This window comes from Notechis scutatus, chromosome 1, assembly GCF_049901735.1.
Source record: "Notechis scutatus isolate UNSWTSFEM ecotype Mainland chromosome 1, rNotScu1.2, whole genome shotgun sequence".
NCBI classification, from domain to species: Eukaryota; Metazoa; Chordata; class Lepidosauria; order Squamata; family Elapidae; genus Notechis; species Notechis scutatus.
The window spans coordinates 106,232,908-106,252,140 of record NC_142009.1 but is presented as its reverse complement, the minus strand read 5'-3'; the positions used below and the strand labels follow the sequence as shown (position 1 = coordinate 106,252,140).

General features: G+C 36.7%; 1 protein-coding gene across 5 annotated transcripts in view; it reads left to right on the top strand.

Annotated features, from left to right (window-relative positions):
- The first annotated feature begins 561 nt into the window (after nt 1–561).
- Nucleotides 562–19,233, top strand: part of SOBP (sine oculis binding protein homolog) — a 175,752-nt gene continuing 157,080 nt past the window's right edge. For 2 of the 5 annotated variants that reach the window (XR_015745238.1, XM_026666633.2), the window contains exon 1: nt 562–975. Coding sequence is in view for 3 of the 5 variants with exons in the window: in XM_026666633.2 (XP_026522418.1) it covers nt 880–975 (96 nt within the window). In the remaining 2 variants the exon portion in view is untranslated. Of the gene's footprint in view, nt 976–16,813; nt 16,916–19,233 lie in introns of all 5 variants that reach the window. The other 3 variants (XM_087942580.1, XM_087942577.1, XM_087942585.1) reach the window with 3 other exon arrangements.

The following is a 19,233-nucleotide window of genomic DNA, read 5'->3' as shown; positions in this document are numbered from 1 at the left end:
CGCTTGGAAGCCAGCCGCGCGCGCGCTACCCCAAGTGCGCCTTTGTAACACAAGGCGTTTTAATCAAGGATCCTGGCCGTTTCGTCCCGTCGTTGCGCGTTTCGAAGGGTTGGCAGGCAAGAGCGTGTCTCCGAGGATCGTATGCGGTGACCGCCAGTGACCAACAGCAACAACAAAAAAGAGCTCGGGGTGGGGGAGCAAGGAGCTGAGGAGTTCCTTGTTGTGTTTTCCACAAGGGACGGTAGTCCCTCCTAAAGGGGGGGTGGGGGAGAGAGAGAGAGAGAGATAATGATGACAATTAAGTATAAAAAGCCCCCTCCCCGCTTCTGAGCCTAACTAGCAGTAGGAGAAGAAGAGGCGGAGGGTTTGATGATATTGGAAGCCCCGCCCAATGCCTGGGCAGGGGGAGGTCCTGCTTCTCTCCCCCCCCCCCTCCCGCGCAGGCCCGCTCTTTGGAAGGAACTGGACTGGCTTCTTTCTTTCTCTCCCTCCCTCCCTACTCCCCTCCTTCTCCCTCGCCGCCCCCTCCCCATGCACGCACAGAGACCCGTCTCTTGCGCTCGGTCCTGGAGACAGACAGGGAGACAGAAGATGGCTGACTCGCCAGGGCAACCCACGGTCCGGCCCGCCCGCATCCCCAACCCTCCCAGAGCCGCTTTCTCCTTTGACACCCGTTGACGCTTTCGCCCAGCTCTAAAAGCCGCCCCCGTCCTTCCTCCCTTCTTCTCCACAACCTTCCCCCCACCCACCCCGACAGCTTTTCCCAAATAATACCAGCAGCCATTTCATCTCCACCAAAGTCGATACATACATACACACGCGCGGGCGCGCGGACACACACACGCACGCAAACCAAACAAAAAAAAATATAATTAAAAAATGGCAGAAATGGAGAAAGAAGGGAGACCTCCAGAAAATAAAAGAAGCAGGAAGCCGGCTCATCCCGTGAAAAGGGAAATCAATGAAGAGATGAAGGTACGTCTCTGCGCTCCCCCTTTATTGTCACTCCGTCGGATGCGAAAAGGGAAGAAAGGGGGAAGAGGGGTAGAGGCGGAGAGGAGGGAAGCTTGTTGCAGACAATCCCCCCCCCATACTACGGTCTCCCCTCCCCCCATGGGAGAAAATGTTATAAATAAAAGACCTCTTGTTTTGTTGTAAGGAGGGGGGGGGGCTTAAAAAACCTCAGATGGGATTGGCGAAAGGTGCCTGAACTCCTCCTGCTAACTGCACAGTTCACAGGCGAGAAAGCCAGATTCCCTAAGCGGATCTGATAGGTTGATGGCTATAACCACTATTATTTATAATATTTTCTCCAAAGGAGTTCAGTTCCCTTCTAAATGCCCATCCTAGCCAGATGATCTAGAAGCTGTTAAAAGTTAGAAGAGAAAGGGAAGTCATTTAAGCACCCTCTCTCTCTGCCCCCCTTTCCAGTAGCCAGCTGCAACTGTGTAATTAAATTGTCAAAGTGAAATGTTATGGTCTGAACGGCACATCATTCTTGGGCTTAGACACAGGATCTCTTGTCTTTTCCTTCTGCCTTTTAGTTCTGTGTCTGTTTTGTGTGCTCCACTTCACAGTTAATCAAAGAAGCGGAGTGTGGAATTGAAAGCTGTCCTAGAAGGCTGCATGAATATGTATGTCTCTGTGGGTACATACATTCTTTATATCATCTATATCTGTTTGGAGTGATTGTGTATGGAGGAGGTAAAGCCAGCATCCTCGCAGGAAATAGTGTAAATACAGCTGTGTTCCAGAGGTAATTCTGTGGGCTGGCACTCTAGAGGCTAATATCTGAGAAGTTGCTTAATAAATAAATAAACAATATTCACCTGGGTGAAAATGAAATCTCTGTCTGATAGCACTGTTATTATTCTTAGCATTAATTTTTTTATGTTTCTCACCTATCTTTCCTCTAAACCTCCCCTATGAGGCTGAAGTGAAGTTGCTTTGCTTCAAATAATAAAACAGCATAGTTTTGAGGTAGGATAAAATTCATTCCCTCAAGTTGCATTTAGTGAAATGGAGCAATCATAATCATTCTGTTATGGAAATATTCAATATACATTGTTGGTATATAATGATTACAAAAGCTGTGTGTGTGAAATTGAATATGCATCATCATGGAATCTTTGCCTATGTGGTCCAAGGCTAACAACCTAAAGGGATCAACAAGACCGTTTTACTTATTGAGCTTAGCAAATCAATTTGGAAGAGGATGCTCAGTTTCTTGTTTAATTTTTAAACTCAATTAAAAGTGTTCTCTGTTATTTGTATTGTTTCTTTCTGTGGCATATTGAAGGTTTGTCCAACAGCAGATGGACATTTGAACAAAAGGTTGTGATGGTACATGTAAGAACAAAGTGCCTTGCATATCTATAACATTTATCCAGTTTCTAGGCATACATCCTGATGCCTCTTTGTATGTAGACTTTCTATCTTAGGGGAAGCTTTGTGTACACTTGAATTTAACAGTAATTGCTTGGTCAGACCTTGTTTGGATTTTTATTTTGGTAAGGGTAGAGAGGAAGGGGGACAGTGGGCATGGAACGCTGTCCCATTATGCACTGTCAGTTTAAGACAGTGCTTCATTCGATCTGCAGTTTTTAAGTTTCATAGGTTCTAGCATTACAAATTAGCTAATTTTAATCAAAACATATGAAATGCTATCCTGGCTGGATATATAAAGGCTGACTATGCTGGATCCTCTGGGTTTGTTTTGTTTACTTTGGCTGCAGGCACACTTGGTGGTTTGGGAGATAGTTGTTCTTCTGCAGTAGAACAGATGTTTGTCTGAAATGGTGAGGAAGAAACAAAAACAACACTGTGTGTGAAAGGAGGAAAATTACACAAGATTTTCTTCTTTTTATGAAAGTCTATTAAGCATTAGTGCGAATCTTAATGCAGGTAAACCTCTCTTTCCACTAAGCCTCTGATAATGGAAGAAAAGAAATAAGAGAAATAAATATATCAGAGATTCATTTATATGAGAAATTTAACCCAAGGCTGTGGATCTGATATATAGTTTTGGGATCAGCTTTTATAGATTGCACGATTGAAATGTAAACAACAGCAGAAGCTTTCAGGCAGCCTTCGCCACATCCTAGAGTTAGTTATCTTATTAACTCTTATTCTGTGTTTTTATAACTAAAGTTCTGAGCAGGTTTGCATCTTGTTTTCTTTTAGGTACATTGGGCATTTGCTTGTCTTTCTTTCAATAATCCTTCACTTACTGAAAGAAAGATATACCAGAAAGATTTCCTCCTCTTCACTAAATTAAAAAGTACAGTAACTTAACAAATTAGTCATATTGTATGAAATGTGTGTGATGTCTTCTGGTGAATACAATGTGTCCTTGTGTAGGTGCACATCTGAACTGTTCAAGCAGCTTGACTGCTTCCCTTCATCTGAACTGCTTTCATGTGGACTTATGTAAAATAAGCTCTGCTAAATAACCACGACAGAGCAGAAAGAAAGGAATGTATATAGCAATAGACAGCCTAAGCTGTAAAAACTGAAACCTGAATCCTAGCAGCAGATCGGATATCAAGGCTGTAAGGTAGAGGGAGATGAAGAGATGAAGGGGAGGGAGAGAGGAGAGGAGAGGGCTGAAGGAATGGAAAAGTCAGCTTGGAAAGTGAAGGACTAGTAGGAGGGGCCCCTCGGGAAATTTGGCTCAGGGATTAGGGAATTCTATCACGGTATACAGTGACCTACTCAAGTTTCAACCCGTGTTGGATTGAATTGCTTCCATTTGCTAGGAGTAAGAAAAAAAGACCAGCGTGTATATGATTCCCTCTCTCCACCCTCCTTCCAGTAATAAAAAGCCACTGGGTACAAGTGTCTATTTTAAGTACAGCAAATACAAGGCACTATGAATGAGTAATAAAATTACCTCATCTCACAGATTTTCTTGAAGATTTGCTCTTTGACAGAGCCACATATTTGCTTAATAATGATGGAAAGAAATTCAACCACTCTCTGTCACATCAGTAATACCAATTGCTGCTCTGTTTTAATAAGGTTGAAAAGTGATGTTGTTTGCTGTATCATAATGGTAGATATTAGGTTACATGTTTGTTATCTCTGGCCTGATGTACATGACAGTTGTGAGAAACTTCAGTTTGATATAAAACTACATGATTGCTTGGTTTCTCTTTCTTCACTGTAAATTTCACTAAAGAATTCTGACAGAATATTTTGTTTCACTGTGACCATCAATATAATTCTAATTCTTTCCTTTTATTTGCCTTCCATAGTCTTAGAATTTATTAATATTATTGTGTTTTATGGTAAATTACAAATGGGGGAAAATTATAAATCCACCCTCTACCAAATTTACATCCACCAAAATTTCATTCAGCAACTCTTGGAATTTGCAGCCAAAGACTGGGCATTTTAGGAATAGTGAGTGCAAAACACCAGTTTATAGGATTACTAAGAATGTAACAAACTAAATAATCAAATAAAACTATTCACTTAACAGTGTGAATAGGCAGATTTTTAAAAACCATAGAGAAATATAGTATGTTCCATTCATAAATCCTCATCTACTTCAGAGTAGTACTATGAACATTTAAAATGGTTGTTTTATACTAAATGAATTATAGTGACATGGAAACTTATTAAATAATGTTATAAATGACAAAAAAATAAGAATCATGATTCAAAAACCTTACAATTTAAAGTTCACTTGAATTGAATGATCTGATTATATGTAAACGCTAGCACTGAAAATTTTGCATTCATCTGCACCTTTGGGTATTTTTTTAAAAAACAGTCTTGAGATGAATGACAAATCTGTTATATGATATTCAGAACTTATTTTATGCACCTAAATTGATTATTTTTTCAGATTCTAAGTAAGTAATTTAACTAAAATAGATGTCATTCTAGATTATTTCATCTGTTGTCATTAAGTGGCAAATTATTGAAATATTCTTCTAACAACTGAAAAACTTAAAACTGGCTATTCATTTGAAAAAGACAAAAGAAATAGGTAGAATCCAAATTTAATCATGCTTCAAGTAGATTCTGTTAAACTGATGGATTGCTTAGTCATATCTTTCACTACACAAGACATTTGGAGATTTAAAAGTTACTTTGGAGAATAATTAAATAGAAAAGAAACATGTGTAAGTATTTTCAGGTCCCCTGATAAACTGCTATGAGACATCATATAAGAAACTATAAATCTTGACAAGGAATATTCACAATAGTTTGAGAATCCTTATCTAGAATATATAAGAATCTACAAGATAATTACAATAACGTTGGAAATTGATCTGTACAGGCTAGTGTGCATTTATTTGTCATACTGGCATCCATTTGTAATATCCAAAAAGATTTAATAGAAGTATATCACATGACAGGCATATATTTTTCATTTATTATATGGCTCCAGATTCATCTTCCATGTTTCAATCAATATGGCAAGGAAGGAAACAGAAAAAAAGGAAAAAGTTGCTTCTACTTAAAATTTTAAAAATAGTAGCATTCTGTTTAAAAAATAAGAGATTCAATTTCCTTTGCATTTCTATCCACATTTGTCTGGTATCATTCCCTCATTTTCTGACAGAGAAAAAGCTGTATGTAAAAATGTGGTGGAAAAATTACATTTCAGAAATAGAACCAATTATCTTTTATGCAACATAAAGAGTTATGTTATCTGTATAATGATGCTACAATGAAATGAATTTTAAATGAGCATGTATGAAAATGAAAATAATTTTCATTACTTTTTAGAGGCTTAGTCTCATCAGACTTCTTTCCACTTTCAGATATGAGAAAAATGTACATGAATAGTCTTTAACTTCCCAAAACAGTATTTTTATGTACTAAAATTCAATAAAATATACAATTAAATCATGCAAATTAAAATTATTGTAAAATGTGGTTTGGGCTGTATATGTGAAAATGAGCAACCACACAGAAAAGCATTTTAGCACTATGTACTTTTATTTATTTGCTAATACAAATTGAATAAAATGTGTTTCGTGTCAGTTTCTTTGGTAAAAAAAATCATTTAACTGTGCACAGTTGATAACATCCAAGCAATCAATCATTTGCTTTGTCAATCCAGGTGTTCCAGAGAATCTGGCTTTTAATTATTTCTTGGCTATAATTATTTGATTGTATATGAATCTTGGCATCAGAGTTTTGAAAGCAAACATGTAGTGTCATAGCATTAACAAGTATATCTTTTTTCTTGCAGTTTTAATTTTTATTTTCAATTGAAGTCAGTTATAATCTTCACTTAAGCTCCCTCCCTTGGCAGTCTAGGCATAATAACTCCACAATCAAGAGTTGATTATGTACTGTTCTGAAATGCAGTGTTGACCTCCATCTTTTTTCTCACTCCTTGGTCTTCTTTCTGTGCTTCCCATTGTTTGCTTTCCCCTGCTTCTCCTCAGTTTCTTTTTGGTCAATTAAATGCATTTTCCAGCTGTTTTATTCCACTGGAATGGTTGTGTTCAAATGGTGAGTTTTTGTGTCTGTTCTCATTGTTCATCTGAAACCAACCCTGTTATTCAAAAATCAGTTTCATTTTGTATTAATCCCAAGTAGACATTTATATTTTCTGTCTTTTCCATGTTAGAGGAAAAACCTGTCCGGGTTCTGTCTACCTGCTTCTTTTCTATCTTTATCCCCTTTCTCTTAATCTTGTTTTTTGTAAGACTTCTGTGCCATTAGAGATATTATTGGGCTGTAACACATTGGCTCTGCTTCCTTTCAACGTCTCTTTTTCCAGAAACTGTAATACAAATAGCAGAAGAAATATAGCAAGGTCCAGATCTCTGTATTTGAATTGCTGGTTTCGTGCTTGATACTATTGCAAAAAAGGAAGTTCAGTGCAGTGGCTCTCATGCACTCATAATAATTTCAGAATGGGAAGGGCCTTCGCCCCTCTTTCATTCCATTTTACCCTTGCAAGTATTCATAAGACGGCCTATAGCCAGTTCCTTTGTCTCTTTCCATATCTTCCTTCTGCAGAATTATTTTCTATGAGTCCAAGAGTTCTTTCTCTTCTCTAGGATTGGCTTTTTACCATTAGCCAGGAGACATTTCCAAACTAGTCATTTATAGAATTTTACAGATTCATCCAGTCATTACTGCGATACTGTAAAACCAGACTTTATTGTTCATGTAATATCATAGCAACTGTTGAATGGTGCAATAGGATGCGATAAAATCACTTGTGTGGATATGGCAAATGAGGCATCTCCTTTCAGCAGGATTCTGTTAGCTGTATCCTGTTAGATGTGTGGACATTCTCCAGTGTTGTAGGACAGAATTTCCTGCTATGATAGTTAATTAGTACTCTCTAGGCTACCTTATCATAATGGTGAAGAATTTTAGCACTTTATTGAGATGAAAAAAATTGCCATTATCTTTCCTTAATTTTAGGCATAAAAGTGTTTTGCTCCAACTGAACAACGCTATTTGTCAAGTTCCTCTCCCCTTTAATTCTGAATTAGTTATTCCATGAAAGTTACTAGTTTTATTATTCTATTATTATCTCATCATTATGAAGTGAAGGGGAGTTTTATCATACATACATACATACATACATACATACATACATACATACATACATACATACATACATTCTGCACAATATTAGTACAAAAATAAATACTGAATGCTAGTTGTAGCCACAACAGTAAATAAAATTTCCTTCAAATTGAGCTCATCTCCTGGTGACTTCAAACACAGATCCATATAGTTTCTTTGGCACAAATACAGAAATAGTTTCACTGGCTTTTCCTGATGATTTCTCATCCAAGAAATACTACAGTAATCAGGTCCAATATACTTAATGTTTTAGGATCAGCCAAAGTTAGGTGGTTAAGTGCTACCATATAACTTTCTGACAGTGAGAACAATCAACCAATGGATCAGCTTGCCCTCAGAAGTTGTGGGAGCGCCATCACTTGAGACTTTCAAGAAGAGATTGGACTGCCATTTGTCAGAAATGGTGTAGGGTCTCCCGCTTGGGCGGGGGGTTGGACTAGATGACTTACAAGGTCCCTTCCAACTCTGATTATCTGTTAAACTTGGTAAACAGCAACAATAGTTAATATTAATATAAGCTTGATCCCATAAAGATTCACAAGATCCCATAAAGATTCACAAGAGTTTAGAAATCTAAGCAATGTTAAAAATGGTAGTGTTTGTATAACACATTAACCTAATTATAGTTACAGGACACACATGCTGAACACATAGGATGGGTTCAAACAACATGTTGGAAGAAGGTTGATTAGTTTGTAGTTCAGTACTTGGTTTACAGGTATCCAGTAGATGCCATAATGATATCTCATATGTCTTGACATTATTGCATCACAAATTATGTAGCTTTTGAAAAAATAAAGACATCATGTGATCAGGGGTAATATATACAGTTATATACAGACATATGTTTTTGGAAAGACATTTAATATAGTAGTTGTCACTTGTCAACCTTAATTGGTTATAAAGTGAAATGTCATGTGATCACACTGGCTCACAATGTCAGTTCTGGTTGCACTTGTTAAGTGAATAACGGCTAGGTGTTGAACATGATGTTACATGATGGAGACTTGCAATCTCCTGCAAGCTTCCCCATTGACTTTGCATGTTGGAAGCTGGCTGGGAAGGTCACAAACTATGATCATGTAACTGTGGCATGCTGTGACTACGGTACATGGGGAAAATAGGAAGAGAAAGGGCATGTTCATCACCTTGAGTTATTTATAAAAATAATAAAAGCGGGATATAAATAAATAAATGTGCACAAGTTGCCAAGTGCCTTAATTGCAATCATGTGGTGGCAGGGACATTGTGATCGCTGCTATCAAGGAGCGGTCATAAATTTCCTTTTTCAGCAACATCATACCTTTGAATAGTCACTGAATGAGCAGTTGGTAAGCAAAGACTACTTGTATAAAGAATATCACGTTAACACTATAATTATTTTATTATAATTTATTAATATATTATAAAGTATTAATAATACTAACTTTCAAATTAAAGTATTTTTCAGGAATTCTCATTAAAAGTCTGTTATATTATTGTACATTGAGAAAAAAAGACTGAATATATGATAATAACAGCGATAATTAATAATAAATTTGAAGGTGGTAACAGACCCTAAAATGCACAAATAGAACCATTTTCCTCCTTAGGAGTGTTTTCTTTTTTTAAAAAAATCGAACGTTGCTGAAGTTATTATATTGGAACTTTGAATGTCCAACTAAATGATAAATTATGAAAGTAGACCATCTTTTTGAAGCTTCTTGAGTGCTTCTGAAAAAAATAGATGATATTGCTTTAAGAGTTGCATGAATATTAATGGATTTCTTAAAGCAGTGGCATCTTTTTTTTAGCCTCCTGCAGAAGATGAAAAAAAAGATTTGTTTTAATGAAGAGTAGAGATGTCCCACATGTGTATTGATAATGAGGTCCAAATTATTTTTACAAACAGCAGGGCTTTAATAAAGAAGTAGAAAAAGAACACACAGTAAAGGGTATTTAATGAATGGTAACAGATTTGTAATAGGGAACCTGTCTAAAAGAAAAACAAAAATGGAATGTGAATACAGACATTCCACTGAGTGGTTAAGAGACATTTTTAGCCATAAAGCTAAATTAGGATGATGTTGCAGATGCTGTCCATGGTGGCTGAGAAATGAGAGTGAAATATGTAGAGCAACATATCAAACATTATTTCTCATAAGAATACTTTTGATCTGATCTCAGTCTTTAGAACCAAATACCTAATTCTTCATGTCCAGTGTGAATTTAAGTTCACATACTCTTCCCAAATTCTCTTGGTGGGCTCTGGGAAGAACATCAATTTTTGGCTTATCTTTTATTTTAAGCACAGTTAAAATATAAATTATCCTATGATAGTTTCAAAAACAATGGAGTCAAGAAGAGTTAATAAAGGATTATCACTGGTCACTGGCACAGAATGTCTCATTAGTATAGTCTCTTGTTCAGCTAGCCATAATTGTGACATTAGTTCTACTTATTTCTATAAGCATTGCAACATTTATCATGGCAAATGGTTCTTTAGGGAGATAAATGGCAAATTTGTTTTAATGTCTAATACTTAAATCCTCTTTTGATTGCAAAGTACATAGTTATTTTGTTTTTCAATCCATAGACTCATGATTAAGGAATGCATGAGTCAGGGAGGACTTTATAGATAATCTAGCAAAATTTCATGGTTAGTGCAGGAATCTGTTAAGACCATTTCTGACAAATAGTCATCATAATCTGTTGGAACACTATTCATTTAATCATTTTTTACGGTTGCTCAACTCACAATTGAGTATCTAAGACCAAATTAAAACAGCACAGAATTAACCAAAATCAAATAATAAATTTAAAAAAAAAATTGAGACCAACCCACAGTAATTTAAAACCACAACTAAAGACAGAATCATCCATCACCCTGGGCCAATCCTGCAGAAAAGCCAGATTTTCAAGACCTTAAAAAGTAAAGGTAAAGGTTCCCTTCGCACATACGTGCTAGTTGTTTCTGGCTCTAGGGGGCGGTGCTCATCTCTGTTACAAAGCTGAAGAGCCAGCGCTGTCTGAAGACGTCTCCATGGTTATGTGGCCAGCATGACTAAACGCCAAAGGTGCATGGAACGCTGTTACTTTCCCACCAAAGTTGTCCCTATTTTTCTACTTGCATTTTTACATGCTTTTGAACTGCTAGGTTGGCAGAAGCTGGGACAAGTAACAGGAGCTCACTCCATTACGTGGTGCAAGGGATTTGAACCACTGAACTGCCAACTTTTATGATTGATAAGCTCAGCGTCTTAGTCACTGAGCCACCGCATCCCCCGGTGACCTTATACAGGGCCAAAGGTATTTCAATCGCATGCTCTTTATACATGATAGTTAGAACTTTGAATTGCATCCAGAAGACCATCTCAGAAAGTAATAGTGTTACATATATGTATTGTAGCAAAACTATACATGCCAATCTATTCTGGTTATAGCTCCCAGTGGTCTTTAAGGGTAGCCTCAGGAAGAATGTGTTGCTCATGTTCAATTGGGATATGATCAAGGCATGAGTGAACATGAGAAAGACCTCTTGATCCTGAAAAAAGGTACAAATGATGGATTTATGTGAAAGTCTTTCTGGCCATGGTTGCTATCGGTTTTTAAAACAGGAACCTCAAATTGAACATCGGGGAAATGCATATCCAGAACAAAACAATGGAAAATCCATGGATCCAAGTGATGCAACACTTTCAACAACTCAATCTTGGTATAATGGAGCTGAAAGTTGTTCTCCCTTGGACCTTCACAGCCTTGAGGTACTGAGAAAAAGCCTTGACAGCATTGCTTGGTCTATGTCAGGCCCAGCCCAAGAACAACATAGAACAGTCCAGCCAAACTTCAGTTCTTAATTTGCTTACACACAATAGGCACATACAATCTTGTGCGCCTAAACCTTTACTGTTTTCACCTTAATGGAGATACCCTGGGAGATTCTAGGGAGTGTCTATCCTAACTCTTTCTCTGTTTCCTCTTCAACTCGGCTGTGTTGCCCTTTATCTCATCCCCACCCTAAAATGTACCCCGTCCTTCCTGAGGAACTGCCACTTCATTGCCGTCTATCACACCACTTTCCTCTCCATAGGCACCATCTCTTCACAATCTGCCAGAGATGACATCAGGCCCACTAGGTAGAGCAGACCAAGAAATCAATTCCACAGGAAGATTAAAACTACTTTTATTGAGACTAGCTAACATAATTTTGCAAGACTAATTGTGCTGGGCCTCCTTCTTATAATTCAATGAATTAGGGAGGGGGTCTGTTTACGCTCCTTCTGCATGGTATCTGTTTGTGAACTTAAAAATGTTTTACCTCCTTTGGGAGGTAAATTAAGATATTAATCAACATCCCCCTCCAATATTGTTCAGCTGCAAATCTGATGAGAATCCCTTCCATTTCATGTTCTGGATCAGGGCTGTCAAACTCATGGGCCACAGGCCAGATGCATCACACACTGGCCATGCCTCATTTAGCGAAGGGGGAAAAAGTCACGATACATCATGTGGTGACGCCGTGAGTTTGACACCCCTGTTCTAGATCAGTTATGAAGATATTGACTAATAGAGAGCCAAAGATGGAGACTTGAAGGACTACTACACCTAATATTTCCTTCCAGAACAATTTATGAACATCCTTTGAGGATGACTGCTCAGTTGCAAATCAACCAGGCCACATTACTATCTTGCCCACATTATTTATCTGGTCCATGAAGACTTTGCCATACATTTTACTGTGAGTAAGATACTATAGCATTCCTTTGCTCCATCAATATAGGAAACTCTGTCATAAAAAGACAAAGTTAGCTTGACATTATTTGTTCTTGATAAACTCATGGTGGGTTCTTGTAATGGAAGCATTTTTTTCTAACTGCTGGCAGACATGGTGCTTGTCTCCCCCCGCCCCCAGTATCTCAAACAGTACGGATATTAAAATGACTATTGTATAATTTTTCAAGTCTTTCCCCTCCCCCTTCTTTTTTAATATGTTTCTTCTAGTATCTTAGCAGTTCTCTAGGAGTTTTCAAAGTGTAGTCAATAGTTATAGTTACTGAATATCATCAGTGATATATTATTTTCATTAATTTTTTTCAGTATCCTATCTGCAATTTTGAATTGATTTCATATAGGCACAAGGCTTTTTATACCTTTTTCAACACTCAGCCACATTAATCCTTCTTTTTGCAAAACATTAGGAGCTTTCTTCCTCTTCTGAGAGAAGGCAGCTGTTAAGCTATTTTGCTTTCTGCCTTCTTCTTTTTCTTTGTTATTTTTTCTCCACTTTACCTGTTGAACAGACCAATAACTTCCTTGGCTCTTCAGTTTTGGAAATATATTTTCTCAAATTCTTCTTATTATATTTTGCATTCCTCACCAGCCTCATCTCATTTTCAGCTTTCACCTCCATCTCTATAAGCTTGACTTATCAATTTGTATACCATGTTGGTTATCAGTCCTTACTTCCATTTTTTATACATCTTTTTGCTTTTCAATTTGTCAGTAAGATCACCATTCATACAATCTAATTAATTTTTTTTCCATTTTTTCCTTCTGATGGGAATCATTCATACCTTTGTGTTCAGTAAGCCATTTTGGGAGGGTCTCAATATTATACTTCAATTTGTTTATACATTAGAATTTCAAATCATGATATGTGCCCAATTTCTGCCTAAGTTCATTGAAATTTTGCAATCCAAGATATGTAACTGACTTTCCCCAACTATTCCCCATGTTATCTTGATTCCATGAGCACAATGCTTTTCTCCAACCTGATGATATTTTAGTGTATCAACCAATTTTACTTTGTTGGGATTAACTGAAATCCACTATTGCTGCTAAGGCCTGCTGCCTTGAACACTTGATTTAGAAAGTCATTATTCTCATCCTATGCTAGGTTAGGTGATCTGTCCTACATTTCCAGAATGGTTTCAGTTTGGTTTCTTACACTTTTTTACTTTTATTCAGATGATTTCAACAGATCTTCCACATTCATAAACAATGTCTTCCTTGGTATATAGATTTTTCATATAAAAAGCCATTCCACTTCCTCTTTTGTACTGGGCAATTCTTAACATAAATTATTAAAGTGAAAAATATTAATTTGCAACTTAACATTAGTATGTTTGCACACATCGCTTAGACCCTTTCCTTATCTCTACAGAGACTACTAACTGCAATAATGTAAATGAAGTTTCTTTTTAAACAACCTCCTTCCCTGCAAAAGCATTCTGAATAACTGAAGAAAAAAACAACTCAAAAAAACTACCACAACCATGACACTTTGCATTTGTGGCATAGAACTGTGATATTTACCAGTTATGGAAAGCATAAACACAATCTTTAGGATGTCAGGCTAAACACAGATGATACTTGACAATCGATACAGTGCAATACAAGCTTCTTGAAATTCCTCCTAAGTTATTTCACTTGAAGACCAATTATTTCAGTCTCTAATAATGTGAATCCATGGACTCATCCATATACAGTAGTTTGCTTGTTGTAGCACAAAGAGACACTATTTGCTTTTCCTTAATAGTATATCTTGACAACATAATCTCCATCACATTTCCAGGCTTCTACTGAGGTAGACTGAAATCTGTTCAGGAGGTTCTGGAAGGAAATCGGTGGTTTCCTTGCTGTTATGGCAGAAGTGAGCAATTTTCTGGTGAAAAGGAGAAGTGAGCAATTTTCTGGACTCCAAATTGCCTGGGAGGTCTGCTGTGGTACTGCCCTCTCCTCCAGCTTATGGACTGGGAGGTCTGCTGTGGTACTGCCCTCTCCTCCAGCTTATGGACTGGGAGGTCTGCTGTGGTACTGCCCTCTCCTCCAGCTTATGGACTGGGAGGTCTGCTGTGGCACTGCCCTCTCCTCCAGCTTATGGACTGGGAGGTCTGCTGTGGTACTGCCCTCTCCTCCAGCTTATGGACTGGGAGGTCTGCTGTGGTACTGCCCTCTCCTCCAGCTTATGGACTTCCATATCCATGTATACTAAGACTTCCAGAGAGACTGAATACTTTCCAGCACAAATATTTTATTCTTCCTTTTCTGGGGTTCAGAGATGGGAATGTTGACCTCATGTGAGACCAAATGCAGGTCTACCAGGACATTAACTTCCCACTGGTAAGCAAAAATATCCTGACCGCAGCAAAAAAAAAAAAAAAAAATGGAAACAAGGGAAATTAACATAATATCTAAGCCCGCATCAATTTGGCTTGACTTCCATCAGTGTCAATCAGATGGTGCTTTGAACTTGCATATAAAAAACTCAAGTCAGATGTTTTAAAATATAAAAATGTTTAGAGGAGGATTTTAAAATGATTGTGTTGTACCATCCCCAGCCAAAATAACTCCTTAATTAGATCATCTGTTTAAAGAAATACGATGTAATGTCAAGCCCCTGGAAGAAGAGTTTTTATTTAAGCGAGATAACCTCCTGGACTCTGCATCCATGGAGTTGCTTTTTTCCAGTGCTGGCTTAGAAAAGGGGAAGCAACAGCTGCACTGAAAATGACCCAAATTACATTCTGTGAAGGCAGCAATATTATTGGGCTTACTTTCCTCCCATCTTGACAATGGGAGAAACATGGCTGTGTGGAGGAACCTTATCAGTGCCCGTTAATGAAATCCATAAGCAAGAAAACCCTTCCCCTGGGGGCTAAATAGCAAGGCAGGTTAATGCTGGAGGCTTGTGAAGTTCCTTGTGGAAAAGGGTGGGGGGAGGAATTGTTGGACTCTCTGCCAGGTTATGGGATGAAACACTCCAGGATGCAAGAAGAGGTTTTAACGCATAGAGATTTATTTCTAGCTGCAATGAATAACCAGAGTGCTGCTAGAGTTTGATTTGAATGTGCTTATACAATATAGTGGTATGAGAGAATGATGTTGCCAGATAAATGGAAGAGATGCTGCCTAGTGACCAATAAGATAAGAGAGGGAGGAGCCCACAAGAGTTTAATAGAGAAAGAACTTTAGGAAAGGCTCACCCTAATTGATCAGGCGGTTCAAAGTGACAATAGGAAATTTATATTTTCAGACTTAACAAGGTTTTGTTTATTTATAGGGCTACCCATCTCTCAAAAACAGGACTGGTAGTGTATAACAGTGATAAAGTACTGTTTCTGTAGCCTTGCAATAAATTAGAATTAGCTCATCTGGTCCGTTTTTCTGTCTGGTTTACCTGAGAGGATTGACATACAGTTTCCTTCAAAACTATTTTGTCTCAGGTCCAGTTTCCATTTTGGATGGGATGTACTAATTATTTCTTTATTCACTCTCCTTCTGAGACAGTTGTATTTTCTTTCTTTCACTCTCCTTCTGAGACAGTTGTATTTTCTTTCTTTCAATTTTATTCCTACAAACTCTCGTTGAGGGGAAGAAAAGAAGGCGAAGGCAACAGATATTAGCTGGAAACTGCTACATCAGCCATGACTTCCCGACTGAATGGGACAGAGCCTTAAAACTGTAGGAGAAATTTAGAATTGAATCTAGTAAGAATGTAAGATAAGATTTTCCACTGGACAAGTCACACATTAAAGATATATCATGCCATCTACTGAAGAAGTACCTATAAATCATTGTTGCTTTGATGAGAGATCTATCTATGTCTTTCTCAAAAAGTGATAATGAAAGATTACAAAGAAGTTGTATTTATTTTACACATCTGTTTTTATAGCTCTATGTAAATTTAATCCTTCAGTAACTATAGCCTTGGTCATGCAGCATTCCTAAACACATGTTTTACATTAAGAAACTAAATACTGCCAGTAAATTCAGTGAGATTACTCATGAGCTAATATTTGGCAAATGTTTTAAGATCTTTGCAGCAGCAAAACTGAAGTTAGCAGTAGAACAATATTTTCAACACGTATAGTAGAAATAACATGAACTATAATGTTAAATAGTCAGACAGGTTTTAAGACTAATTTTATTTAATATAGTCCATTCTATATAGCTTTAGGATTTAGAGTGTTTTCCAAATGCTACAATTAATTTTAGGTTGTAATTAATAGTTACCTTTATTTCATTTTATAATAATAAAATTTCTCATTATTAAACAAGGAGGCAGTTAAAGACAATAATTGTGGATTATCTAAAGAAATTTATAACACACAATTTTTGGACATGGGTGGGCTTTCTTTGATACTGACATAGACATTTTCAATTATTATTTTTATAACAAACTTAGTTGCTAGAAGGGTCAAAGCCTTCTATATACAGGGCACTAAGTAAAAAGGATATAAACATGCCTGATTTTTTTCAGATGCTGTTGCAATTTCCATCTAAGTAACATTTTAGGAGTGCTTAGCAGGTGCTTCCAATTTGCCCACAGTCTGGAACAGGAGATACAAGACAGCATTCACAGGTACCATAGCATTTAGCCAACAAGTGAAATGCACCCTGCTGACTTAAAAGATATAATGCTTTAAAATATTATCCAAATCTCTTGTGTGGTTACTGAAATCTCATAACTTCTGATGATCTTGAGCGGTTTTGTGCATATAATGATGCTGGAAAAAATCCTGATCATTTTGCACTAGTTGGCTTTGTTAAACTTTCTTCCACTAAATTGACTATGATGTGGAAAATAAGGATATAGAAAACGATGGTACAATGGATTTACAAATAAAACAGCTGATATTTTAATAATTAAAGGAGGCACACAAATAATGAACCAGAAGAATGACTTGGAAAGCTGCCTTATCTTGGATTTACAAAAGGGATGTCATAATTAAGTTGTTTCTGAGAGGCGACAAAGAGAAATTGATAAGAAACCATCTTGTGGGACATTATTTGATGGGATTAACTATCAAGAAAAGTAAACAGAAGGAATTCAAAATGGACTTATTTGATTATGATTAATATATATATTGTGGTTCCTGATAGCTATTAATGGAATTTATTTTTGACCAGGGCTGAACAATGAGGCTTCAAATATGTTTATAAATGGAGACAGATTTTTTTTTGTTTGATTTCTTAGAAAAAAAAGATAAGTTGGAATACAAAATGGATTTATTAGATCAATGTAAAAATATAATGTGTTCTGCCAACTCCTAATAAACATTTGCAGATTAGAAGTAAATCGAAGTTTTTATAATTTATTTTTTTTATAAAGGATTATGTATGGGAAGAATGTATCCTTTTTTATTGAAATATTGGAGAAGGTGTTAAGTTATTGAATTTATTGTTGCCTGAAGGGAGGGGGGAGTCATCCTTTATATGTCTTTTTTCCTTATTTTTTTCTATCACTTTGTATGTATCTTTTTCTTTCCTTTGTTTTTTTATATTTTTCTTAGTTCATATCAATCTTTTACCTTTGCATTAATAAAAATAAATAATAAAAATATTTTTAAAAGTGATGTTTTTTATCTATAGAATCAAAGATTGTGTTGTAAATAAAAGTCCAAATTGCCCCCAGCTATTCAGCAAAGACATTTCCCTTTCAAGACTTTAGAACAGGTGGGAGGCCTTCGGCTACCAGAAAGCCAGGACTTAAGATGCAAAGAAGCAACAGCCTGTTTTATCCATCCTATTATTCTGTACTTTCAGGTTGGGTCTATTATATAACTTTCTGCATTATAGGTAGTCCTTTTGGGGGATTTTTTTACACTGAATTTCCTCTCTGAAAAGATCTTGGGACTGTTTCTTTCAATGCTATTACTGGGCATTGAGAGTCTGATTGATCATTTGATAGTGGTAGATTGTTTACAAAAATGATTCACTTTGTTTCAGGTAAGGATCTTCAGTCTGCACCAGAAACCACCAAGTTGTTGATCAATAATGCATTTCAGCAGAAAAGTATGGCTAATCATCTGAATTTCAGATAGAGAAGTGCAATTACAGGATGTATTTGGAAAGCCTTGTTCCAATTACTGAATGTTAAGATCCATTTATTCTCTGCTCTTTATAATCTTTCTACTTTAGATCAATGCTTCATGTCAGCTATCACCAGAACAAATTAGCCTAACTCTGGTTATATTTGTTTTTAACAAGTTAGTTCATTCTTCTACTGATATATCATCATTTCAGGTTTCTTTTGGCTTTTAACCCCACTGCTTAACCAAGGCTACCCCTTCTGTCCTAAATGGTTTAAATATTTATAAGAGATGCAGGTAGCACAACTATTTTTCAAAGTGTAGCTAGAATTTGCCAAGACTTCTTACAAGTGTGCTACTGATCATCATTAATAGGCAAATGCTATTGTTCCTTGGGATTATCAAAGTTTCCATTAGGGTTTTTTTGTCCTCCTTGTTCAAGCCCTCCAAGAAATTGGATTTGAAGGTTATTGGTCCCTTCTCTGTAGAGAGTTGGATTTTGCTTGCAATTGCCAGCCGTGATCAAAATATGCCCATTGTTCCACTACTTCCTGCTAGTTTTAGAGTGCTTTTCAAGGCCCTTGCACTCATTAACCTTAACCCTTCCATCTGTCCTTTTTTTTTGAGGGAGGAAGAATACAGATGAAATGTATTTTGGAGTCCCAAAACTTATGGGTAGATTAGAATATTTGATTCATTGATATCAAAAGACTATTCTAAAACAGCCCAAATCCTAGAAATCAGTTCATCATGTGCATGCATATATGTGTGTGTTTATGTGTGTGTGTGTGTGAATGATGTAATTTTATATCATTTGGTGTTGCAGCCAATCAAATATTTATTTTATTAGGGTATATCATCCCATCCT